Here is a 27,364-nt window from a genome sequence, read left to right on the forward strand (position 1 = left end):
ACCATGGCCTGTATCAGGCACACCTTAGTCTCCAGAGAGACACCGTTGCTCTTGAGTACTTTAGAGAGGTCCCTAACTGCAGACTTTCCCATCGCAATACGCTTTTTTATTTCCTGGCTACTGGCGCCAACAGTGTTGACCGTGGAGCCGAGCAAACTGAAGCTGTGAACAATCTCAATCTCTTCATTATCCATCCTGATGCTACCGATTGGTCCAGTGGTAAGAATTTTTGTCTTCTTGACATTGAGCCTCAGTCCATATTGAAGGCCGCAGAGCAATGACAACCCAACATCAAATGTGTAAGAGTGGATGTCACTGTTAAAGCCACAGGAGACAACCTTGTCTTCCTCCAATGCCTGCTTTAATATTTTCTTGATGTCATTATATTTGGTAGCTTTCTCCAGATGGCAATTCAGATCCAAAACTGACACATTGGAGTGGGGATATGGAAAGCCATGCCAGTAAGTTTCCCATTTAGCTCAGGGATGACCTTGCCCACAGCCTTGGCAGTACCAGTAGATGCAGGGATGATGTTCTGGACAACGACCATCATGCCACAGTTTTCCAGAGGTTCCATCTGTGGTCTTCTGTGTGGCAGTGATGGCATAGACTGTGGTCATGAGTCCCACTATGATGCCAAAGTGTTCATGGATGACCTTGGCCAGGGGAGGCCAAGCAGTTGGTTGTGCGGGAGGCATTGCTGACAATCTTGAGAGAGTTGTCATACTTTTCATGGTTCACGCCTATCACAAACATGGGGGCATCGGCAGAAGGAAGAGAGATGATTATCCGGTTGGCACCACACTTTAAATGAGCCCCAGTCTTCTCCAAAATCGTGAGACACTAGTGGACTCCACAACATGCTCAGCACCAGCATCACCCCACTTTATGTTGGCAGGACCTCTCTCCTGGGAGATAGTGATGGCTTTCCCATTGATGACCAGCTTCCCATTCTCAGCCTTGATAGTGCCATTGAACTTGCCATACATGGAACATATAGATCATGTAGTTGAGGTCAATGAAGGAGTCATTGGTGGCAACAACATCCACTTTGCCAGAGTTAAAAGCAACCCTGGTGACCAGGAGTCTAATATGGCCAAATCCATTTACTCCAACCTTCACTTTCATATGTTAAGGGATGCAGCTGAGACTTCACAAGAAGAGAGGGCAATCTGTCGATCCACAAGAAGCAGAGAGCTGAGTCATCTCTTTAAATATCTTAAATAGATCAACTTTAGTGTTAAAACCCAGAACATTTTTTAAAAGTTATAAATACTTGATTGCATATTAAATATTTAAGTACGTTTAATGAATGTAACTTTAGCAAATTAGGATTAATGATTCTAAGCTAACCAAGGAGTTCTGGTGGCCTAGTGGGTAAGGAGTTGCTCTACCCACTAGGCTCTGAAAACCCCCTGGATAGTTAACTGAGTCAGTTCAGACTTGACAGCAATGAGTCTAAGTTTGTTTTTCAGTTTTGAAGCTAGCTGTGTTTACTATGGAAATGAAATTCCTTTGGGCATTTTTATTTAGTGATAAAAGGAAGAGAGACATAAATATTCAAAACTGATTTTTTAAAAACAAAATATTAAAATTCTTTAAGTTCTTTTACAGATACATTTTTTAATCACATTGCTTCTGCTTTTTTTCCCCCACTAATTGTGGTATTTAGTGGCTTGCCCTTCTTACGAGGTCAGAAACCTTGAATGGAGTTATCCAGGGTAAGAATTTTCAAGTAATTCATGTTTGAAAGGAGTCAGTAGATATCTTCCATCAAACATTTTTCCATTAAGACTCTTTCATTTAGCAGGACATTGAAAGCCCTGTCAGAGGGAAAGTCTTTGTACATATTTCCTCAGACAAATGCCTTGTGCCATTAAGCAGCCAGTGATAATTCAAAGGACGGCAGGCAAAGTAGTATTAAATTGCATCTTAATGACTTTTTTTCAGCCCCACCATTATATAATCATTTGGAGAGGATTTTTTTAAAGCTCCCTGGGAGAAGAATACAGGTATGCAAATGACTGCAGGCTCTCCAGATGCACCGTGGACACACAAGGTGTTTCAGATATCACCTTTGTCGTGATATTCTCTATAATCTCCATATGTTAGCTATTGAGAAAGCAGTGTGTGCTCACCATCAGAATAGTTAAGTCACTCAAAGTTGAGCAAAATAATGAGCTATGTAAATGGATATAAGAAGTTGATGTAATAGTATTATATTCTTTTCTTATTATCACTTTGCCCCTCTCTCTCTTTCACTGTCATTGCATCAGAACCAACTCATAGCAGACCCTCTAGTGGGTTTTCAGAAGCTACAAATTCTATGGGAGGAGATTGCCTATCCTTCTCCTGAGGACTCCTTATATACCAGGTCTCCCTGTGATAACTAATACAACAGTAATACAACAAAAGTAGTACTAGTCACAGTGTTAGAGTGCTTATGGATTTAGAATAAATACATATGAGTATTTCTTCCAAAATCTTAAAAGTTCTCAAATTAACTCTCAAAATCATAAAATCATTTCCTTGAACTAACCACCTGAATAAGTTCTTTATCTCAATGATTTTTCTTTTCTTTATCTATATAATATTTGGTTTAGATCAAAAAATAACCCAATCCTATTTGATAGTAAAGCAGATGGTTTTGGTTTCTAATGTCTTCATTCAATTACATCTATGGAAAGAATCCGTGATGAAACTCAATATCAGCTGTGAAAACTAGGCCAGGTGCTGATTGTGGAACAGACCACCAATTATTCATATTCAAGTTCAAGCTGAAGCTGAGGAAAATTAAGTCCACAGGAACCAAAATTTGACCTTGAGTCTATCCGACCTGAATTTCAAAACCGTCTCAGGAACAGGTTTGAGGCCTTGAACATTAATGAACGAAGACTGGATGAGCTGTAAGAAGATATCAAGAATATCATCCAGGAAGAATGCAGAAGGTCACTGCAAAGACAAAGAAGAAAGAAAAGACCAAGATGGATGTCAGAAGAAACTAAATATTGCACTTGAGCACCAAGAAGCCAAAGCAAAGGGAAGAAATAAAGATATTAAAGAGTTGAACAGAAGATTCCAGAGGGCAGCACGGGAAGACAAAGTAAAGTATTACAGTGAAATGTGCAAGAAGCTGGAGTCAGAAAATCAAAAGGGCTGAACTCGCTCAGTGTTTCTTAAGCTGAAGGAACTGAAGAACAAATTCAAACCTCGAGTTGAAATACTTAAGTATGCTTTGGGCAGAATATTGAGTGACTCATAGTTAAGGATGCTTTGGGCAGAATATTAAATGACCCATGAAGCATTAAAAGAAGTAGGAAAGAGTATACAGAGTCATGTACCAAAGGGAACTAGTGGACACAGAAGAATTTCATGAAACAACATATGAGCATGCCTGTGGTGATGAAGGAGGAAATTCAAGCTGTTCTGAAAGAATTGGCAAAAAACAAGGCCCCAGAAATTGATGGCATACAGATTGACATATTTAAACCAATAGATGCTGCTCTGGATGTGCTCATCAAATTGTGCCAAGAAATCTGGAAGATAGCCACCTGGCCAATTGACTATATTTGTTCCCATTCCAAGAAAGGCAATCCAACAGAATGTGAAAATTATCCAATAATATCATTGATATCATAGGCAAGCAAGATTCTGCTGAAGATTATCAAAAAACAACTGTAAAAGCACATCAATAGGGAACTGACTGAAGTGCAGGCTGGATTTAGGAGAAGCACTAGGGATATTATAGCTAATATCAGCTGGATCTTAGCCGAAAGCAGAGAGTACCAGAGGAATATCTGTGTTTAATTGACTGTGCAAAGGCATTTGACTGAGTGGATCACAACAATCTGTGGCTGACTCTGAGAAGAATGGGAATCCCAGAACACTTGATTGTGCTTATGTGAAACTTACACTTGGACCGGGAGCGAGTGGTCAGAACAGAGCAAGGAAACATTGCATAGTTCAAAATTGAGAAGGGTGTGCATCAAGGATGCATCCTATCTCCATATCTTTTCAATCTATATGTGGAACAGATTATCCAGGAGGCTGGGCTCTACGAGGAGAAGTGTGGAATCAGATTGGAGGTAGACTCATCAACAATCTGCGTTATGTAGAAGACACAACCCTGCTTCCTAAAATTGAGGAGGACCTGAAACACTTGCTGCAGAGGGTCAAGGACTGCACCCTTCAATATGGATTGAAGCTCAACATCAAGAAAGCAAAGATTCTCACTACTGGGCTGATTGGCAGCATCAAGATAGATGATGAAGAGATTGAGATTGTTGACAGCTTCAGTTTGCTTGGCTCTACAATCAACACTCTTGGTACCAGCAGCCAGGAAATTAAAAGATGAATTTCATTGGAAAAGTCTGCTGTCAGAAACCTCTCCAAGGTACTGAGGAGCAACGATTCAGTCTGGAGACTAAAGTGCACCTGATAACGGGCCATGGTCTTTGCCATTACTTGCAGTTCAAAGGCTTCAGTTCTTCAGTGAGCCATTTGCATTGTCTAACTACTTACAGTGTTTGCACACTTCTTTTGTCAGCATTCACGTGCCTCTGATGCCTAGCCCACCTTGTAATTATATCATCAGTGACTTGCTATTGGTTTCTTAAACTTCCTGCTTCTCCTTTCCCTTTGTATGTCTAGCTAATGGAAATTGTAATCAAAAGAAACATGACACTAGAGCCTATTTTAACCCGTATTTTCACTTCCCCTCTCCCCACCCCAGATTACTCCTATCTTTCTAAAATGTATCTACCGGGCTCTGAAAAACAAATTGAAATGTTTGATGGAGTGGGATTCAGAGGTCACAGACTGTAGGAGCTTACATAACTTAATTGCATTTTATTTCTAAGAAAGCAAGATTTGAATATGATGAAGTTTAGAGGAGGATGATAAACCCAGAGCTATTCCAAGTGCAGACGAATTTCATTATCACTGGTATCAGTGAAACAAATTCTATTACCCCTAGTGTCTAAAGATAAAAATAACCTTCAAATTTTCTTTTTCCCTAGGGTTTTTCTTCCGTTTCTAGTATTATTGTAATTTTTCAATCATATGAGTGATTTAACCACATTGGCAATTGAGAAAAGAAGAAGGCAAAAAGCACACGTGGTCACAAATGGGTCTTATTGGGAAGGTGAAGGCCATCAACTTGAACTAGAAATGTGATTCACAGTCCTGTCATAAGGAGTACTATTACAACACAGTTAATGTGCTTCAGATGTAAATGTATTCACCTTTCTCCCCATTTCCAGTGATACAAATTTGTTAATGCCATTGGTAACATGAGTTGTTCTTTTCCTCATGAATGCTCGTGAAGATAATACCTTGCTTGCAATTCTAAATCCCCATCTGCTGCAGCCCAATCAATTACGACTCCTGGGCTTCTGAGCCTGTAAATCTTAACAGCAGCAGATTACCTCACCTTTCTCCCACAGAGCAACTGGTAACTTAGAGCTGTATACCAGCAAGACTCCTTAATAATAATAATAATAATAATAATAATAATAATAATAATAATCATCATCATCATCATCATCTCAGGGTTATTGGTTCAATTCCAACCCTTGGTGACTCTCCACCAGGTTTCCGTGGTGATAAATCTAATGGGAGCAGACTACCTCATCTTTCTAATGGTATTTACTTCTCAGGATTTACTATGGAAGAAAACCTGAGTTAGTGTGTGGTAGTAGATTTTAGGACTCAGACTGAATAAAAATTGTGGTTTTAATTAGGATTATGGACAGTTCTGATCCTCAGTCCAGAAATCTGGGTCTTGACTTAGATCAGTCAATCTCTGATCCTTATGCCCAGAAACTCATACATTTTAGAGTACTTATTATAATCATTTGTACTAATTGGTTTAAGCTTGACATGGAATTTCTTGGCCAAGATTGTTCTTTACTCTGTTTTCAGTATAAAACATAAGTGTCAGACTGCTGATTTTCTCCTTTTGAGAACAATGTGGAAAGTCACACTTCAGACAAAACGAGGAGTGTCTGTGTGAATAATTTATTAGGTGCTAGTAGAAGTTGATCCTTACTGAGATTTGCAGAGATGTGTATGTAATGGTCTAATGCTAGTTCTTCTCTAAGTGCTGAGAGTACAGTAGCAAAACGTCCGTTATTTCCTAGGACAGTTCTCACTTGGCAGCAGCGTGAAGCAAGGCAGAATGCTGCATCCCATGTAATACCAACTGCTGATGACCCTGGCGATTTTTACTTTAATACCAGAATATTTTTCTTAAAAAAAATCACTACCATTAAGTCTATTCCAACTCAGAGTGACTTTCTGGTAGTTTGACTCTACCAGGCACTCCAAGAGAGAAAGGCAGTTTCTTCCCATTACAATTTACAGCCTTGGAAACTTGGGGTGGAGAGGTCACTATGAGTTGAAATCAACTCGATGGCAAAGAGTTGGGATGAATTGAGAGGCACATCCTCCCCACCCCACCTTGCCAGAGTAGCTGTTGGATTCAAACTACTGACCCTTTGATTAGCAGCACAACATATCATGCACTAAGTCACCAGAGTAGTTTGTCTGCTCTGGCTGACACCACATTATTGGCAGCATATAGAGAAGCATATTCAGATACTCTAAAAATGGGGTTTTGATTCCCAGGTAGTAAAAATAAAAGTTATTAGAATTGTGGGTGGGGGGAACAAAGCATTGCTATTTTATAAATTCCAGACAGCCATAGTCATGCTGAAGGACAAGAAGAACTTCCCTGGGGGTCCCTAAAACAGTGATTCTTATGTACTATTTTGTTTTCCCCTCAGAGAGGCTGGTGGGCTTGAACGGCCAACCTTTTCATTAACAACCAAGAGCTTGACTCCTGTGCCATCAGGATTCCATATGACAATCATAACTATGGTAAAAATAACTTTTGTTTAGTGTTTCACAGTTTATAAGGCAGTATCTTTAAGGTTCACCTGTAAGCATGTTGTACAGTGATGACTGGCATTTTTCCAATGTAATGCTGGAAGCTATGGACATGGTGTTTCGAATGCCCAAAGGGTCATCCATGGCGGACAGTTTTCATCGTCATTTCCAAACTGACAGACTAGAAAGAAAGGCCTGGTGATCGTGAAAATCAGACAATTAATATCTCATGAATCCCAAGAGAACGCTGGCTGCTGACAGGTGCATCTCTGGGTTAGAACATGCCCAAAGTATACCATGCCTTCAATAACAGGCTCGAGCAGAAGAAAATTGTAAAGGTGGTGCAGGAATGAATGGCATTTCATTCTGTTAATATAGGAAGTCACCATGCATCAGGAGCAAGTCATAGTAACTAATAAAACCCCTGCAAGGCAAGTAACACACACTTTTCCAAATAACGAATGAACGACCATTCAGAATATGTTATGAACGGAAAGAGGTAATAGCTTGACTTTTCTCCTCAAAGAGTTTTATGAACACCATTTATTGAATAAACTTATGCCTATCCAAAAGTTATTATGTGTTCTTTATCAAATGACAAGCTTTTGAGAGTAGAAAAGACTTGATGGCTTAACAATAAGTTAAGCATTAGACTACTAACTTAAACATCAACAGATCAAACCTACCAATTGCTTTACCTGCGTGAGATGAGATTGTCTGCATCCATAAAGATTCACAGCTTTGGAAACGGTGGGGAATTCCACTCTGTCCTCTAGGGTCACTATGAGCTGCAAGAGGATTTTATGAGTAGAATCTACTTCAAAGCAAAACTGTTTTTCTGCCTGCTTGTTATTGCTCTTTTTATTGTTTTGGTTTTCCTTTTTTATTTTTTCCTGAGGTGAGAGAAAAGAAAAGTTTATTAGGAAAGATATATCTCAAAGTACGAAACAGGCCTCTCCCTGAAGCAGAAGTGGGGGGAAGCTCATGTTATTTCTTTGGCCACTGCTTTGTTGTTATTAGATATAAGCGACTCAGTTCTGACTCATACCAACACCATGCAACAGAAGAGAGCTCTTCCTTGAGGCTTTCTTCACTGTAATATTTACAGAATCCAATCGTCAGTTCTTTTCCCTGTAAAATCACTCCCTCCCTCACTGTCCTTCAATCTGTTTTGACTCATAGCCACCCTCCATTGAGCTTTCAAGGTAGTAAATCTCAACAGGAGGGGACTGTCCATCTTTCTCCCAAGGCTCTGCTGATGAATTTGAACTGCCAGTGTTGAGCAGTCTTTGTGTTATCAACACATCACACTATGGACTATGCCACCAGAACTCCCCATGAGATGCTTGAGAAAAGTGATGGTACTGATCCAATTGGTTCATGCTATCAGCATTTTGGATAACAACTAAATGTTTAATCGTTGCATCACTAGAACTCTTTTAATAGTGTTCTGGGACCTAACAATAATATTTAAAGAGCTGAACTGTCCCTTACTGTTTTGAATTTTCCAAGAGTTCTTAGCATTATGATCTTGTGAGTCCTTTGGTCCATAATATTCTGGCAAATGGATTACTAATTTCAAACACAGTTTGACAATAAAAAGTGGCATTTCATCTTTACCCACATGCTGTGCCTGTTTTTTTCCTGAATTTTTTTTTTTTCATTTGGGATGTCTGTGCTCTTAACTGAACATATCCATTGACATGCAGTGGATTTTACGTAATAGCACAGTGGATTTGACAGACTAGAACTGACCCATGGGGTTTCCACGATTATAATCTTTATTGAAGCAGACTGTTGTTGTTGTTGTTTGCTGTTAAGACAGAACCAACTCATAGCTCACTCTCCAATGGGTTTTCAGAGGCAATTAATCACATGAGAGGCTAATGCCCATCCTTCTCCCATGGAGCAGCTGATGGATTTGAACTGCATGCTTTTGGGACTTCAGCACAGCTTCTAAACACTAAGACACTAATGTCAAACTGCTGACCTTTGGGGTAGCAGTCACAATCCTAGCCATTTGAACCTCATGACTTCAGGGTTGCAACATAGCTTCTTGCCACTAGGCAATGAGACATGAGAAAACCATATAACAATTTTAGAGTCTTTTTTGCACTCTGATTCTCTTCCTTTCTCTCCAACTGCCATCCTTTTGAAGAATCTCTTTTACTTCCCAATTTTTCTATTAGTCCCACATCACAGGTTAGTAAAGGACCTTTGCCTGTATTTTTCCCCCCAAGCACCTAGCATATTAAGGAACCCGGTAGAGCAGCATGTAACACATTGGGCTGCTAACCAAAAGGTCGGCAATCCAAGAACTGGGAAAATAAAGACACACTGTGTAGCTGTTTTTTAACATCTGTTTCAAATCAGAATAAATACTTGGAGAATGAGAGAAGATGTTGCTGTTGCTGTTGTTGTTGTTACTCTTAGGTGCTGTCGAGTAGAGTATAACTCATTGTGACCCTGTGAACAACAGATCTGAACTCTGTCCTATACTGAGTCATCCTCATCGTCTTTGACACTCTTGAGCTTATTGCTGCAGTCACTGTGTAAGTCTGTCTCCTTGAGGATCTTCCCTCCTTGTACTGACCCTCTGCCTTTCCTACCAACATACCCAGAGTATGTGAGGCAAAGCCTTATCATTCTTGTTTCCAAAGAGTACTCCAGTTGCACCTTCTCCAAGACATACCGGTTTATTCTCTTGGCCATTCACGGGATGTTCATTGCTGTACTCCAACACCACAGCTCAAAAGTGTCAATTCTTTTCTGTAATCCCTATTCATTGTCCAACTCTCAGATGCATAGCAAAGACTATGAAAAGACAATGGCCTGAATTAGACACACCTTAGTCCTCAAACTGACATTACTACTCCTCAATAATTTGGAGACGTCCCTAACTGCAGATTTTTCCAGTGCAATGTGTCTCCTTATTTCCTAACTGTTGGTACCTGGGTGTTAATTGTGGTTCCAAGCAAGATCAACCTGTTGACAGTTTCAGTCCTCTCTCCATCCATTATGACTCTGCCTATCAGTCCAGGGGTAAGAATCTTTGTTTTCTTGACGTTGAGATGCAATTCATAGCGAAGGCTGTGTTCCTTGATCTTCTACAAGTGCTTCAAGTCCTCCTCACTTTCAGCAAGCAAGGTTGTGTCATCTACTTAACGCAGGTTATTGATGACCCTCCCTCCAATCCTGATGTCACACTCCTCTTCATAGAGTCTGGATTCTCAGATAATTTGCTTCGCATACAGATTGAATAGGTATGGAGAGAGAATACAACCCTGACACACTCCCTTCTCAATTTAAACCATGCAGTGCTCCCCTGCTCTATTTGTCCAACAGCCTCCTGGTCCAGGTATAGGTTCCACATGAGCACAATTAAGTACTCTGAGATATCCATTCTTCTCAATGTCAGTTACAACTTACTATGATCCACACTGTCAAATGCGTTTGCATAGTCAGTAAAGCACAGATGGACATTCGTCTGATATTCCTTACTTTCAGCCAGAATTTGTCTAACATCAACAATGGTATACCTGGTGCCACCACCTCTACTAAATCCTGCTTGAACTCTGGCAGTTCCCTATCTGTGTATGTTCTAGCCATTTTTTAATGATATTCAGCAGTATTTTGCTTGCATGTGATATTTATGGTATGTTCAGTATACTGAACAAATTTTTTGAGAAGCTGGACTCTATGAAGAAAAATATGGCATCAGAATTGAAGGAAGACTCATCAATAACTTTCATTATAAAGATGACACAACCTTGTTTGCTGCAAGTGAAGAGGACTTGAAGCACTAGCTGCAGAAGGTTAAAGACCTCCGCTTTCAATATGGTTTGCATCTCAATGTCAAGAAGACAAAAATCTTTGCCACTGGACTCATGGGCATTATCAAGATAGACAGAAAAATGATTGAGAGTGTCAATGACTTTATCTTGGATTAATACACTTAGTACCAGCAGTCAGGATATCAGGAGATATATGTCACTGGGAAAATCTATAGTTAGGGACTTCTCCAAATCATTGGGAAGTAATGATGTCAGTTTGAGGATTAAGGCACACCTGATTCAGGTTATGATCTTTTCAATCACTTGCTATGTATCTAAGAGTTGAACAGTGACTAAGGATAACAGAAGAAAAGTTGATGCCTTTGAACTGTGGTGTTGGAAACAAGTGCTGAAGATGCCATGGATTGCCAAAAAATCCAAATACATATATCTTAGAGAACTTACAGCCAGAGTACACCTTCAAGGCAAAGATGATTAAACTTCATCTCACATGCTTGGGATATGTTGCTAGGAGAGGTTATTCCTTGGAGAGGGACATCATGCTTGGGAAAGTGGATGGATGGCAAAAGAGGAAGACCCTCAACCATGTGAGTTGACACCATAGCTGCAGCAAGGGCTTGTATGTCTCAGAGATTGTGAGGATGGCATGGGATATCCATATGGTCACTTTAAGTTGTTCTTAACTCAGTGGCAACAACACGGGAAAAAGAAAATAAAAATTAATAAATAGGTATGCTGGGTGAAGGAAAAGACAAAGAATTTTAATGGACATTGTAATAAGTTGCATTAATCAATTGTATTTAATGTTATAAAACAAAATTCTATGAATTTTGGAAGGAAAAATTTGTATAATTGGTTAACTTTCATTTAAATAAAAAATATCAAAACCAAAAAAGATAACAATATCATTGTATTTTAAAATTTTTCAAATGTGGCATTTATTGGAAGATTTACTTTTTCAACTGGGCAGTAGTTTTTAGGATGTCTCTTAGAAAATATTGGGGGTTTTTTAATCTTAAATATTAAAATCTAGTTTATTTTCTAAATAATCCTTTGTATTAACACATTATTTATTAAGTATTGAATAAAAGCAACTAGAGTTTCAAATAATGTATTTCAGAGAAATAAAAATGTGTATGATACTAAACTGAAATTAAGAGTTGATAGTAAATTGAACTAAGTTGATACTAAGATAACTGAAAAGTTAGAACAATATGAAACTAGTGTCTCATCTTCTCAACAGACAGGGATGGGTCATTTGCGTGTAAATCAAGATGGACTTCGCCTGGAAGGGGAGTCGGAATTTTTGTTCCCGTTGTATGCCAAAGAAATACACTCCAGACTGGTAAGTGAATAATCAGATCAATAAGTAAAGAGAGTTTCATGAAAAATAATAGTTAAACATACATTATCTTTTGTGGAAAATATCTTAGAATATATGCGTTTGCAAACATACATGACGTACTTTTTATTAAAAGTTTGATTATTACATTGGGCAAACTTCCCTCTCATCCTGCATTCTATAAAAGCTCCACTTTAGGTCATTAACGCTGTAATTGCAGTCATTTTAGGAATGATTACGTGTGTGTGTGTGTGTGTGTGTGTGTGTGTGTGTGTGTGTGTCCACCAGCTTCTCCATGGAAGAAAGATGGACAGTCTCCTCCTGCACAATTATACTGATCTGAAAACCCATTGAAGGGTCAGCTATGAGTCACTTCCAACTCGATGGTATAGAACAACAACATAATCTAAGCAATAATACCCATGAAGAATGTGTTCCTTAGAACTATGTAAGATCAAAAGGGCAATATTTGTCCAAAACCAAAGATGACACATTAAGATGAATGAAGGCAATGAACATGAGGCTAAAATTAGTTTAGTTATCCTAAAGAGAATGAATTTACAGAGAGGTTTAGAAGGATTAATGGAAATCAGAATTACAGGGTGGTGGTGGTTGTTAAGTGCTATTGAGTCAAGTATGACTCAGCAACCCTATGAGCATTAGATCTGAACTCTGCCCGCCCTGTCCTGTGCCGTCCTCATTGTCTCCGACATACTTAAGCCCATTGCTGCACTGTGTCACTCCATCTCAATGAAGATCTTCCTTTCTTTAGCTGACCCTTCACATTTACAAGCATGATGTCCCTTTCCAGGGGATTTTTCATTGTGGTATTGAGGTTTAAGATGTAGGGGGAAATACGTATGAATGGTTGAAGGAATATGGGAAGAAAAACTTCATACCAAATATATGAAAACTCTTGTTCAGGAATTGAAGGAATTACAAATTTATAAGTTAGGATTTCTCTTGTGGCAGATCACAGAAAATGAGCTGTTTGTTCCCTGCAGATAGGAGATAGCTAGGGCCCCCCCTACAGAGGGAATCTGTGAAATACTTCCTGTGAAATACATCCTGTGAAATACTTCCTGAGCTAGAGCATTAGGTTGACAATAGAGAAAAATTCTGCTTCATTTACAAGGAATTCCTTTTATGATTTGCTTCCCCTGATTGTCAATAAATACACAGAGAAACATGAGTTGGGGACTTCAGTCGAACTGTTTTCTGCTCTCTGTTCTATCTCATTCCTGGCTGGCTGTCTTCTTATTAATAATTATAAAATGACTTTACTCTCAGTCTGCAACAAAGGAAAGATTAATGTTTTGTAGCTTTCTTTGAAATTATAATTTAGTATAAGATGAGAAGGCAAGTTTTTCTGAACCAAATAAATGGAAATGAAGAAACTGGAGTGAAAATGGGGAGAGTATTGACATATGCAGAGATCTTAACTAACATTGTGTGTGTATGAAGTATTGAATGGAAAACTAATTCTCTGTAAATTTTCACCTCATGCACAATAAACTCATTCCACTGAGTGGGAAATGACTCATAGCTGGCCTTCCAGCATGTTTTCAGATCCTTTAAATTGTATGGAAGGAGATTGCCCATTTGTCTCCTGAGGAGCTGCTGGTGGACTTGAACCACCAGAGAGGAATCACTTTGGGGTTAGCAGTACAATTCCTTTTAAGCAAGCTCACCAGAGCCATGTACAATAAAATAATCAAAAGATAAAATTAAGAAGCTTTGTTCCCAAGTGCTTCAGATCTACATTTGGGAGCCTCAGTAATTTGTATCACATTAAACTAAAAATTTTTGCGCTTAAAACACGTTGTTGTTGTTGTTGTTGTCATGTACTGTCAAGTCAGAATCAACTTGTAGCTGCCTTTCCATTGGGTTTTCAGAGGCAGTAAATCACATGGGAAGGGATTGCTGATCTTTCTCCCACAAACACATCACTGTAAGGTAATTAAAAACTACTTATTTTAAAGCATTTTAAATTACCTGAAGTCAGAAAGAAAATCGTTTCATTATATTATGTTCTATACTGGGACAGCACAGGAGAAGACTACCCTCTATGAGGTGTATTTATTCAGTGACTGGGGTAGTCAGGGTAGGTATGCCAGAGACTGAGATTGGCACAGGATAGAACAGGGTTTAGTACTGTTGTACATAGGGCCAGTATGAGTTGCAGGCAACTCAACGGCACATAATAACAACAACATATTAATTACAGATTCTGGTCCAAGAGGACTTTCTCATGAATAGATTAGAAAATAGCTTTTTAAAAAAATTATGTTTCTATAACTAAATGTATTTCATTATTATCTTCATTTACCTTCTATGAATCTACAAAAAAAACAAAACAAACAAACAAACAAAAAAAACACTGTAAGGCTAAAATACAAATATAGTGAAACACAGTATTTGTCTGTTTTCCTCTGGTGATTCTATAAATTTTTTAGTACTGATAGTTTTGTTAAGTTTTCTAAATAAAATGTTAAACATTCATCCAACTGTAATTTACAAATTGATGAACTCTTTCTTCTTTTTTTCTTCTATAATTATTGTTATGAAAAGATATTTCTCTCTCTTCTCCCTTTAGAGACCTGTACCAGTTCCTTACTTTCCAAATGCTGCTTTTAAAAAAAATATCAAAGAGAGTGTTTTAAAGAACAGAAATTCATTTTTGCACAATTCAAAATGTTAAACACCTGCATTCAGGATGTGGTGCTGGCGGAAGGGCCTTCCTTGTCAGTAGTGTAGGGAGTTTCTCTGTATTCCTTTATGAGTTCCCCTGTGCATGTGTCTGTGTCTATCCTGCTCTTTACATAACTCAGAAGAGGCTGGTTTAGAACATAGGGATAGCATCAATTGAGAAATGTATTGCATTACATTCGATTGTATTATGGAAGATATATAGAGATAGATGATAGATAGATAGATAGATAGATAGATAGATAGATAGATGTAATAGAAGTTAGTTACAGTAAATTGCACTATGGACAATGACTACCTAACTTTAGATTACATGATGAATGGTGATCACATTTCGTCCACAGGCGTGCGATTCTGTTCTATTGAGACGATTCAGACTCATCATGATCCTAAACTACAGAGTAAAAATAACCTATAGAGTTTCCAGGAGGATTCAATAGAACCTAACAACAACAACAACAGTCTTTACTGGAGCATATAAGCAAGTCCTTCTCCAGTGGGGCCTGCTGGTATATTCCAAGTGATTGTATCACCAGTTCTCCATCCACAGGTAAAAAGAGGTTAAGTTTCCAATACATACTTTTTAATTCTACTCATCACTGTTAAGTCTGAAGTAACTCATAAATGGCCCTCATTGAGCTTCCTAGGCTGTAAATCTAGAAAGGAGATTGCTGGTCTTTCTCCCTCAGAGCAGTTGATCAACAGAAGACAAGGCCTTACAGTTTGCAGCACAGCTCCCTATGGCCTCTGCCAGGAGAGCTCTTCACATATTATTGTTGTTGTTGTTGTTGTTGTTGAGTACCACTGAGTCAGGAGCTACTTATAGCTGACCCTCCAGCGAGTTTTCAGAAACAGTAAATGACAATGGGGGGATATTTTTCCATCTTTCTCCCACAGAGCAGGTGGTGGATTCAAACAGCATACAACTGAATTGGCGTCACAGTTTTTTACCACTAAGAAAAGGAGCTCCACATATTGTTAGGAGGACATAATTTGATTAAGAACAACCAGGAATTGCAAAGGAAAGCACAGATCAGATCTGAAACTGAAAGGTCTTGTTAGAAAGCTAAGACATACTCCTAAATAAACATTGAAACAGTCACCAACAAGTACTAACAATTGTAAAATGATGCAATGTAAAACATATACATGAATCTTGATAGGAAAAGAGAGATCCAATTGCATACACAACATAAAGTAGTTAGTAGATGCTATCATGTTACTTTCAGGAATGTTTCAGTTGAGGTAAGAGTCGAGCATGTGACCAGGAACATCATAGACTGAGCCTGATACTGGGAGTTAACTCTGGAAATGAAATGAAAAGTTAAAAAGAGAATCCCACTTCCATCATTACAAGTGACCGAATGGATGACAGAAGCATAACAAGGATGAAATAAGAAGAATTGATGCCTTTGAACCATGGCGTTGGAGAAGAGTGCTGAAGATCCCATGGTCTGCCAAAAGAACAAATATGACTCAGAGAAGGAACAGCCAGCTGCACATTGGAGCAAGGATGATGAAGCTTCATCTCACATACTTTGGACGTGTTGTTAGGAGATATTATTCCTTGGAAAAAGATATTATCCTTAGAAAGGTGGAGGGACAGTGAAGGAGAGGAAGAACTTCAACCATGTGGATTAATACAGTGAGTGCAGCAATGAGCTTGAGAGTGTTAGAGATTGTGAGAATGGCACAGGATAGGACAGAGTTCAGATCAGTTCTTCATAGGATTTCTATGGGTCATAGTCAACTCCAGATCACCTGACAACTCCCATCCATCAAGCCAATTTTAACTCATATTGCGTTTCAACTCTATTGGGTTCCAGAGGCTTTAAGTCTTAAGAGATGATCATCAATGAGATGGATTGGCAGTGACTACAACAAAGGACTCGAGCATGTCAGAGACCAGAGGATGGGGCAAGATAGGGCAAGGTTCTGATTCGTTGTTCACAGGGTCGCTATGAATTATAGTCAATTTCATGAACCCAATAACAAGTCTTCATGAAGAAACTGCCTCCTCGTTCTCTCACTGAGTGGCTGAGGGATTTGAACCATCAATTTTCAAGTAGAGCATTATGTCACCTTACTGGCATAATAAACCTAAATTAATCATGATATAATTAAGATGTGTAAAATGCTTCTATCGTATGGAGACATGTTGTTGTTGTTGTTATGTGCCATCGAGTCGCCTGTGACTCATAGCGACGCTATGTACAAGAGCTCTAAATGCCGTTCTATCCTGTGCCAACCTAGCCATCCCAAATGCACTTATTCCCACCACTCCAGTCACAGAATCGATCAATCTCATCGAAGGTCTTCCTCTCCTTCGCCGCCCCTCCACTCTGCCAAACATGATGTCCCTCTCCAAGGACCAGTCCGTCCTTGCAACGTGCCCAAAGTATATCAGACGAAGCTTCAGAATTCTTGACTCCAAGGAGCAGCCTGGCTTCACTCTCTCCAGGACAAACCTGTTTGTTCTCCTAGCAGTCCATGGTAATTCAATACTCTTTTCCAGCACCACGGCTCAAAGGCATCAATTCTCTTTCTATCATTCCTATTTACTGTCCAACTCTCTGATGCACAGCACACAATTGTGAAGACTATAGCCCGGAGCAGGTGCACCTTAGTCTCCAGCCTGATGTCGTTGCTCTTCAGTACTCTTGAGAGGTCCCTCACAGCTGAATTTCCCAATGCAATTCATCTCTTGATTTCCTGGCTGCTGTTACCAAGAGTGTTGATTGTGGAGCCAAGTAAACTAAAACTGTTAACTGTCTCAATCTCTTCACCATCAATCCTGATGCTGCCAATTGGCCCAGTGGTGAGAATCTTTGTTTTCCTGATGTTGAGCTTCAATCCATAGACTAGGCTGCAGTCCTTGACCTTCTGCAGCAATCACTTCAGGTCCTCCTCAGTTTCAGTGAGCAGGGTTTTGTCATCTGCATAACGCAGGTTGTTGATGACTCTTCCATCAATCCTGATGCCACATTCCTCCTCATACAGCGTCTCGGATGATCTGTTCTGCATACAGATTGAAAAGGTAAGGAGACAGAATGCATCCCTGATGAACCCCCTTCTTGATTTTGAACCATATGGTGTCTCCTTGCTCTGTTCTGACGACTGCCTCTTGGTCCAAGTATAGGTTTCCCATTAGCACAATCAAACGTTCTGGGATTCCCATTCTTCTCAGAGTCAGCCACAGCTTGTTGTGATCCACAGTCAAATGCCTTGGCATAGTCAATGAAGCACAGATAGACATTCTTCTGGTACTCTCTGCTTTCTGTCAAGATCTAGCTAATATTAGCTATAATATCCCTAGAACCACGACCTGTTCTAAATCCAGCCTGCACATCTGGCAGTTCTCTGTTGACAGAATGGAAACAAACTTTGGTGCATAGATTACTCATATATGAAGTTATTGTGTACCATCGAATTGGAGCCAATCCATAGCTGACTGTCCACTGGGTTTTCAGAGGCAATTAATTGCACACAAGGAGATTGCCCATCCTTCTCCCGTGAAACAGCTGGTGGATTTGAACTTCGTTCCTTCAGGATTGCAGTGCAGCTTCTTGCCACTAGGTGACCAGAGCTCCCTCGTATATGAAGAATTCAAATATTAGAATTTAGCCTCTTTTTCCTGCAGAAATCTGTTGGTTCATTTCCCTATCATGTTTTGGAAGAAAACAGACAAGTAGATTGCCCTGGTGGCTGATAACAAGTGATTCGATCTTAGCAAATTTAATCTTTTGGAATGAATAATTCCTTTTGTTATACTTTAGAATTTTCCTTTATAGTAGACTAATTCAAAACTAAAAGCAAGGAGCAAAGTAATGCAAAGCATTTCCAATAATCACATACAAAACCTTCATAATATTGAGTTAATAGAATATATTGATCAATACATAAAGTTATAATAGCATTTTGAATAAGGGCTATACAAGATTTTGTAACTAATAGGACTTTCTAATAATAAAAGTCACAAAATTAAATTATGCCTTGGAATTTCAGGAGACACTTATACATTACTTATAAACTTTATTACAAAGTTTAATCAGGAAAGCAATTTTCTATAAAATTACAGAAAAATATCAATTTATGAGTTTGCCAATTCTTCCATCTATATTGCTGAGCTGAAAAATTTCATCATCATAAATGTAATTTAGCATGATACTCTGGCCTCTAACAAGTTATTTCATAATCCTTCAAAATAAAACATGTGAAGCATAGTGTGAGATATAAACTTCGTATGCACACAATAGAAAACAATTTTTTTTTTAAAAAAGGAGTAAAATATGTATTCCTATGAAGACTATGACCTAAGTCCTACTCATAGAGAGCACTGGTGGCTTAGTGGTAAGGCTTTGTACTGCTAACCCAAAGAAATGTGGTTTGAATCCACCAGCTGCTCTATAGGAGGAAGATGGGCAATCTCCTCCTGTACGAATTGCTGCTTCTGAAAACTCAGTGGAGGATCAGCTACGGATGGTGCTGACTCAACAATACAATGCAAGAGCTCTGGAATCAGGGTTTATGGGTACATCTTTTGGATGAAAAAGACTAGGATTTTAAATTTTCTGTGATAATAGCTTCATGAAAATTGTCTTTTATGGGCAACTGATATTCAACAAGGAAATAAAACCTATCAAGTGGGGAAATGACAACCTGTTAAATAAATAGTGCTGGCAAAACTGGACAACAACATGCAGAAAGTTGAAATGACCTATGAGTTGAACAACAACAACATAGAGAAAATTCTGTTGGCCTAGTGGATAGAAAGTTACGCTACCAAGTCAAAGGTGGGTGATTTTTAATCTATGTCACTTAGGCCTGGTTTTAATTATTTTTGGTCAAACATTCTCTAAGTGGTATAGCGCTAGTTTGTCCATTTGCTGTACAGAAGTAACTTGTGGTTTCTGTGATGCTAAACATTGTGACACTGATGTGTCAAATGCATTAATGGTTACCCATGGTGGACAGTGTTTGATGGAGCTACCCCATTCAAACAAGCTAGGAAGCAGGAATGGCATCCACTTCTGAAATAGCTTGCTTCCAGAAACTCTATGAACATGGAGAAACAATGAAAGTTACACAAATGTAGAGGTCTTTCGTCCACTGAGTTACTATGAGTCATCTATGACTCGACAGCCCCTAACAGCAACAATAAAAAGTAGTTTACTGGTGTCACCTGAATATCTCTTATTTTTCCTATGAGACAAATTTACATGTATTCTCTAGTACATGAGATAAGTTTACATGTTCTATCCTAAAGTACGCCTAATTCAGGAACTGCCTGAGCTCTATCCACTGTTGTTGTTATGTGCCGTCGAGTTGCTTGCAACTCATAGGGACACTATGTACAACAGCCCTAAACACTGCTCTATCCTGTGCCAATACCACTACCTCTGACACACCCATCGCGATTACCCAAGACACTGAATCAATCCACCTCACAGAGGGTCTTCCCCTCTTGTGCCGTCCCTCCACCTTCCCAAGAATGATGTCCCTCTCCAAGGACCTATCCCTCCTTACAACCTGTCCAAAGTATGTCAGAAGAAGCCCCAGAATCCTTCCATCCAAGGAGCAGCCTGGTTTAACCCTGTCTAGGATGAATCTGTTTGTTTTCTTGGCAGTCCATTTTATATTCAATACTATTCTCCAGCACCACAGCTCAAAGGCATCAATTCTTCTATCCTCCCTAGTCATTGTCCAACTCTGATGCATAACAAGTGATTCCAAAGACCATAGCCTGTATCAGATGCACCTTAGTCTCCAGAGAGACACCATTGCTTTTCAATACCCTGGAGAGGTCCCTAACAGCCAACTTTCCCATCGCAATGTTGTTGTTGTTGTTGTTGTTGTTATGTGCCGTCGAGTCACTTGCGACTCATAGCGACCCTATGTACAACAGCTCTAAACTCTGCTCTGTCCTTTGCCAATCTCATTGCCTCCGACACACTCATACAGATTGCCCCAGTCACCAAATCAGTCCATCTCCCAGAGGGCCTTCCCCTCCTGCGCCTGCCCTCCACCCTCCCAAGCACGTTGTCCCTCTCCAAGGACCGGTCTCTCCTTACAACATGACCAAAGTATGTCAGATGAAGCCTCAGAATCCTTCCCTCCAAGGAGCAGCCCGGTTTAACCCTCTCTAGCATGAATCTGTTTGTTCTCTTAGCAGTCCATGGCACCTTCATCACTCTTCTCCAACACCAAAGCTCAAAAGCATCAATTCTCCTTCTGTCCTCCTTGGTCATTGTCCAGCTCTCTGATGCATAACAAGTGATTGCAAAGACCATGGCCTGTGCCAGATGCACCTTTGTCTCCAGAGACACACCGTTGCTCTTGAGTACATTAGAGAGGTCCCTAACAACAGACTTTCCCATGGCAATACGTCTTTTAATTTCCTGGCTGCTGGTGCCAAGAGTGTTGCTTGTGGAGCCAAGCAAACTAAAGCTGTGAACAATCTCAATCTCTTCACCATCCATCCTGATGCTGCCAATTGGTCCAGTGCTGAGAATCTTTGTCTTCTTGACATTGAGCCTCAATCCATATTGAAGGCTGCGATCCCTGACCCTCTGCAGCAGGTGCTTCAGGTCCTCCTCAGTTTCAGCCAGCAGGGTTGTGTCATCTGCATAATGCAGATTGTTTATGGATCTTCCACCAATCCTGACGCCATATTTCTCCTCATAGAGTCCAGCCTCCCGTATGACCTGTTCTGCGACAGGTTGAAAAGGTATGGAGACAGGATACATCCCTGGTGTACGCCCTTCCCAATTTTGAACCATGCAGTATTTCCTTGCTCTGCTCTGACAACTGCCTCTTGGTTCAAGTATAAGTTTCGCATTATCATGGTCAAGTGTTCTGGGATTCCCATTCTTCTCAGAATTAGCCACAATTTGTTATGATACACACAGTCAAATGCCTTTGCATAATCAATGAAACACAGATAGACATTCCTCTGGTACTCCCTGCTTTCTGCCAAGATCCATCTAACATTAGCTACAATATCCCTAGTACCACGACCCCTTCTAAACCCAGCCTAGACTTCTGGCAGTTCTCTGCTGATGTGCTGTGCCAGTCGTTTTTGGATAATCTTCAGTAGAATCTTGCTTGCATGTGAAATCAATGATATTGTTCTGCAGTTTCCACACTCTGTTGGGTCACCTTTCTTTGGCATGGAAACAAATATAGATCTCTTCCAGTCAGTTGGCCAAGTGGTTGTTCTCCAGATTTCTTGACACAACTTGGTGAGCACGTCCAGGGCAGCATCTGTTAGCTGAAATATGTCAATATGAAAAATGTTCTGGGGCCTCATTTTTTACTGTTTCTTTCAAAGCTGCTTGAACTTCTTCCTTCATCACCATAGGCTCTTGCTCATATGTTGTTTTGTTAAATTCTTCTGTGTCTGCCAATTCCTTTCAATGTTTGTTGTTTTTGTGTGTTTTTTTTTCATTTCCTGGTTATTGGTGCCGAGAGTGTTGACCATGGAGCCAAGCAGACTAAAGTTGTTAACAATCTCAGTCTCTTCACCATCCATCCTGATGCTACCAATTGGTCCAGTGGTGAGAATCTTTGTCTGCTTGACATTGAGCCTCAATCCATACTGAAGGCTGATCGAGGAAGTATTAAAAGAAGATCGAAAATATATACTGAGTCACTGTATCAAAAGGAATTGGCTCTATCCACTAGATGTGGGTTAATAGCAGGCATACTATCAGCTTAGTGTCCAGTGTCAGAAATAGTTTAGTGCTTCTTATCAGAAAATCAGCAGAAGGACTGCAAAACTGTTAAATATTTAATATGAAATTAATTGATAAATTTCTCATGATCTTGAGAAAAACTCTCCAATTTGTATTTACAACTTTTTAAATTTTTATACTAAAGGGACGTGGACTCTCATGGTATTTTTTTGCATTTTTTAATTAATGATTTTTAATGCAACATATGTATTTTTTACAGCATATTATTTCCATTTAATTTTTCCCCATTCATCCATTGTTGCACAATTTCTTCCTTGCCCACCCCTCCCCACCAGTTCATTTTCCTCTTTGAAAAGGAAAAAAGAATTATTTCATTGTTATACAATCCCACACACACATAAGTCCACAGTCCACTTTACTATACATTTCTTTTTCTGGAATCTTTTCATGAAAAGAGTACCTAATCTTTTTTCTTTTTTTTTTTTTTTAAGAGTACCTCATCTTATATTCCTTTTAAACAGTTCTCTCCCTCATCTGTTTCGATGCAGTATACATTATTTATCTCCCTTTTTCTTAGGTTCCCCCCAACCTCAATGTCAGTCCTGTTTTACAACAGTGGCATTATGCACTATTTATCCTTTTGTGACTGAGATATTTCACTCAGCATAATGTCCTCCAAGCTCACCCATTTTGTATAGTATTTCATGAGTTTTTAGTTTTTTCATGCAGCATAGTATTCTATTGCGTGAATATACCACAGCTTCTCTAGCCATTCGTTTGTTAGATTGTTCCCAACTCTTTGCTTTTGTGAACAAAGCAGCAATAAACATGGGTGTGCATATATCTGCTTGGGTGGCAGTTATGGTTTCTTTAGGGTATATTCCTACTAGTGTAATTGCTGGCTCAAATGGTATTTCTATTTGCAACTTTTTGAGAAAGTGCCATACAGCCTTCCATAGTCGTTATACCATTTTACACTCCCACCAAGAGTGAATAAGAGTTCCAGTTTCTCCACAACCTCGCCAGAATTTGCTGTTTGCTGTGTTGTTGAGTTATGCTATTCTTACTGGGGTAATATGATATATCATTGTTGTTTTGATTTGCATCTCTCTTAGAGCTAGGGATTCTGTACATTTTTTCATGTGTTTGCTCGCCATCTGTATGTCTTCTTTGGCAAAGTATCTCCTCATATCTTCTGCCCATTTTTCAATTGAGTTGTTTACCTTTATCTTGTTGTGGTGCTTAGTATTTTATAAACTCTAGATATAAGTCCCTTATCTGACATGTCATTACCAAATATTTTTTCCCAGTCTGTGACTTCCCTTTTTACCCTGTTGGAGAAGTTTTTGGATGTGTATAGGAATTTAATTCTTAGAAGGTCCCATTCATCTATTTTATCCTCTCCTAGTTGTAGGTTATTCAGAATGCTTGAAAGACTGTTTATGTTGTGGATTAGGGCTTCTTGAGTCCTTCCAAGCTTTTAGTCCTTGGTTTTAGCCCTAGGTCCTTGGTCCAATATGAGTTGTTTTTTTCTGTATGGAGTGAGATGTGGATCTTGCTTGAGTCTTCTGCAGATATTTTTCCAATTTTGCCAACACCATTTGTTAAAAAGGCTGTCGTTTCCCCGCTTAACTGATTTCATTCATCTCCTTGTCAAAAATCAGTTGATCATAGGTAGATGGGCTGATTTCTGGGTTCTCAATTGTCTTCCATTGATCTATGTGTCTGTCATTGTACATTGCGATGCTGTCTTGACCACCACAGCAGTGTAGTAGGATTTGAAATCAGGGAGTAAGAGGCCTCCTACCTTGTTTCTCTTTTTAAAGAGTACTTTGCTTATTCGGGGCCTCTTTCCATTCCAAACGAAATTGAAAATTGCCTTTTCCATCTTGTTGAAGAATGTAATTGGTATTTTATTGGGATTGCTTTGAACGTGTGAATTGCCTTAGGAAGTATGGTCATTTTCACAATATTGAGTCTTCCTATGCATGAACAAGGGATATTCTTCCATTTCTCCAGGTCTGTTTTTGTTTCTTGCAGTAATGTTTTGTAATTTTCTTTGAATAGATCCTTTGTGCTTCTGGCTAGATTTACTCCCAAGTATTTAATCTTATGATTAGCTATGAAAGGGCATTGTTTTTCTGAGCTCCAACTCTGTATTTTCTTTGTCACTGTATTCTCAGTATTTTTATTGGGTTCTTTTACTTGAATTGTCAGAGTCTAATTGTCATATTTTATTGAAAACAAAATGGAAAAAAGATAAATTTAGAAAATCTTTTTCAGCCCTGCACCCTGGCTGAAAGTTCAGGGTGAGTGGGAAGTACATACTCTCAGAAAAAGGAAAACAGGACAAAACAAAAATTTTATACTTGTTCTAATAAAAGCAAAAAAAACTATGCAGGTCTTTTAAACTGTTTTTTAGTCTTTTTTTTTTTTAAATTTATTGCCATCTCTGAATGTAGTGGTTGCTGCTTGAGGAAGAGCAGGAAGTGAATTTGCGTATTAAGGGCAGGAAGTGAATTTGTGTATTAAGCTTATATGGCCAGAACACTTTAAAAACTACTGATCTGCTAGTTTATGGAAGGTTGGGGTGAAATGGAAACATTAGCAGCTGTTATCAGCTACTAAAATCATTAACTCAGCTTCAAACAAATCAGCCATTAATAGAGAAAAACACTAAAAACTATGGACAAACCTCTTCACTATCATGTAGCAGATCTGTGCCAGATAGAGGAGAAACACCAACTAGCCAGTAGCAAAATACACAAAGTGGAACAATCAATTCCTGGATGAGTGACCTTGAACCTCAATTGAAGGTATAGCCTTAGGCTGTTGAAAATTGAAAGCAGTTTTGAGTGCTGTTGGATTCAAATGGAAAGAGGCCTTCAACCTGGGTAGGAGAGGGTGGGCAGGGAGAAAAGTGCAACAATGAATGAGTGGAAACCCTAAGTTTCTGTAAACATTCATTAAAATTAATAAAATAAAAAGTTAAAAAAAATTTAAAAAGGCCTTCAACCTTGGGATCCGAAGAAGAGTTAGGAGGAGAGAAAGATGTAAGACAGTTGTTGTTGTTGTTGTTATGTGTCGTCAAGTCACCTGGGACTCATAGTGACCCTATGTACACCCACCCTAAACCTTACTCTGTCTTGTGCCAATCTCACTGTCTCCAGTGTTACCCCAGTCACTGAATCAATCCACCTCATAAAGGGCCTTCTCCTCCTGCGCTGTCCCTCCACCCTCCCAAGCATGACGTCCTTCTCCAAGGACCTGTCCCTCCTTACAACATGTCCAAAGTATGTCAGACGAAGCCTCAGAATCCTTCCCTCCAAGGAGCAGCCTGGTTTAACCCTTTCCAGGAAGAACCTGTTCATTTCCTAAGTACTCCATGGTATATTCAATACTCTTCTCCAGCACCACAGCTCAAAGGCATCAATTTTTCTTCTCCCTAGTCATTGTCCAGCTCTCTGATGCATAGCAAGTGTAAGACAGAGAGGGATTATTTGGGCCTTTTCCAGAGGATGCAAGTTACAAGTCCTTCCCCACTAACAAAAATGAAGCTGCGGAAAGCTGCTCTCTTAGAGGACAGCTAAGCTCCAGGTCACATACCATCTGCCATTTAGCTGTTAGTGAGCTCAGAGGGTGGTCTTGCTCTCCTTCTTGGCCAGTTGCTGAGAAGTCGAGAGAAAGTTTTGGCCTTTATGACTGGATATTTTCATCCTGGGTCTTTAGGCACCATTTATGTTAGATAGAAAAAGAGTTGATAGAAGAAAATGATCCCAAGTAACAAACGCCTTTATTAAGTAGATCTGAGAAGGGATGACAAGGTGACTTCATGCAGAGAAAATCAGAATGGTGTGCAGGCACACAAAAGCAGTTTCCTTTTATAGGGATATTAAGGAGATTGAGAGGGGATGGTAGTTTGCTCAGGAAGTTGGAGACAGTGGCCCTGTCAGGATGTGAGTCAGGGCCAGGGCCAGGACCTTATCAGGATCTGGTCATCCAGTCATCTTATCAGGATATAGTCAGACCTTATCAAGATATGGTCAGGTCTGGGGCTAAATACTTGGGTAAGGCAAGAAACCTTGACATTCTTTATCAAGGCATAACTTTCACAATCATAGCAAATCACAAGTTACACCAGTATAGCAAACTGACAGTTAAGTGCTGAACTAATAAAAACAAAGATAAACAAGCAAGAATATAAGTACTTTGGTGACCTAGTGGTAAAAAGCTGTCCTGCAATCCTGAAGACATACGATTCAAATCCACAGGAGAAAGATGGGCAATCTCCTCCTGTAAAATTAACTGCCTCTGAGAACCGACTAGAGGGTCAGATATGGGTCAGTTCTAACTTGCTGGTACACATCAACAACATAAAGTCATTAATAATATTCAGATTTTTCCTCCAATACAACAAACTAACAAATAAGCATTGTACCTCAAACATCAAAGCAGGCATATGGATATCATCTTGCTAAATCCCGCTGAGGTAACTTTGCAAATGGACCTTACCTGGTGGACTACATAGGAATCAGATTGACTACATCTATGCAAGAATCATTGTAGAAGCTCAATATTAGCAGTCTAATCCAGGCCAGGTGCTGACTGTGGTACAATCAGTTACTCATGCCCAAGTTCAAATTGAGGCTGAAGAAAATTAAAGCCAGTCCATGAGAATCAAAATATAACTTTTATTCTCTCCCACCTGAATTTAAAAATCATCTTAAGAATTGTTTGAAGCTTTGAATACCAGTGACAGAAGACAAGATGAGTTGTAGGGTGATATCAATACTATTATGTATGAGGGATGTGAAAGATAACTATAAAAGCAAAGGAGTGTAAAATGATGCAACAACTGTGGAAAGCATTGTGGCGCTTTCTCAAAAAGTTGCAAATAAAGATACCATTTGACCCAGCAATTCCACTACTGGGAATAT

The 27,364-nt window shown here is 39.3% G+C and overlaps 1 protein-coding gene across 1 annotated transcript in view; it reads left to right on the plus strand.

Annotated features, from left to right (window-relative positions):
• Positions 1-27,364, plus strand: part of SGCG (sarcoglycan, gamma (35kDa dystrophin-associated glycoprotein)) — a 78,463-nt gene that overhangs the window by 11,030 nt on the left and 40,069 nt on the right. Inside the window, exon 2 of the mRNA XM_006894109.1 lies at positions 11,926-12,027. Within this exon, the coding sequence (XP_006894171.1) occupies positions 11,926-12,027 (102 nt within the window). The remainder of the gene's footprint in view (positions 1-11,925; positions 12,028-27,364) is intronic.

Source organism: Elephantulus edwardii, unplaced genomic scaffold, assembly GCF_000299155.1.
Source record: "Elephantulus edwardii isolate Elephantulus edwardi_28Jun2011 unplaced genomic scaffold, EleEdw1.0 scaffold00135, whole genome shotgun sequence".
NCBI classification, from domain to species: Eukaryota; Metazoa; Chordata; class Mammalia; order Macroscelidea; family Macroscelididae; genus Elephantulus; species Elephantulus edwardii.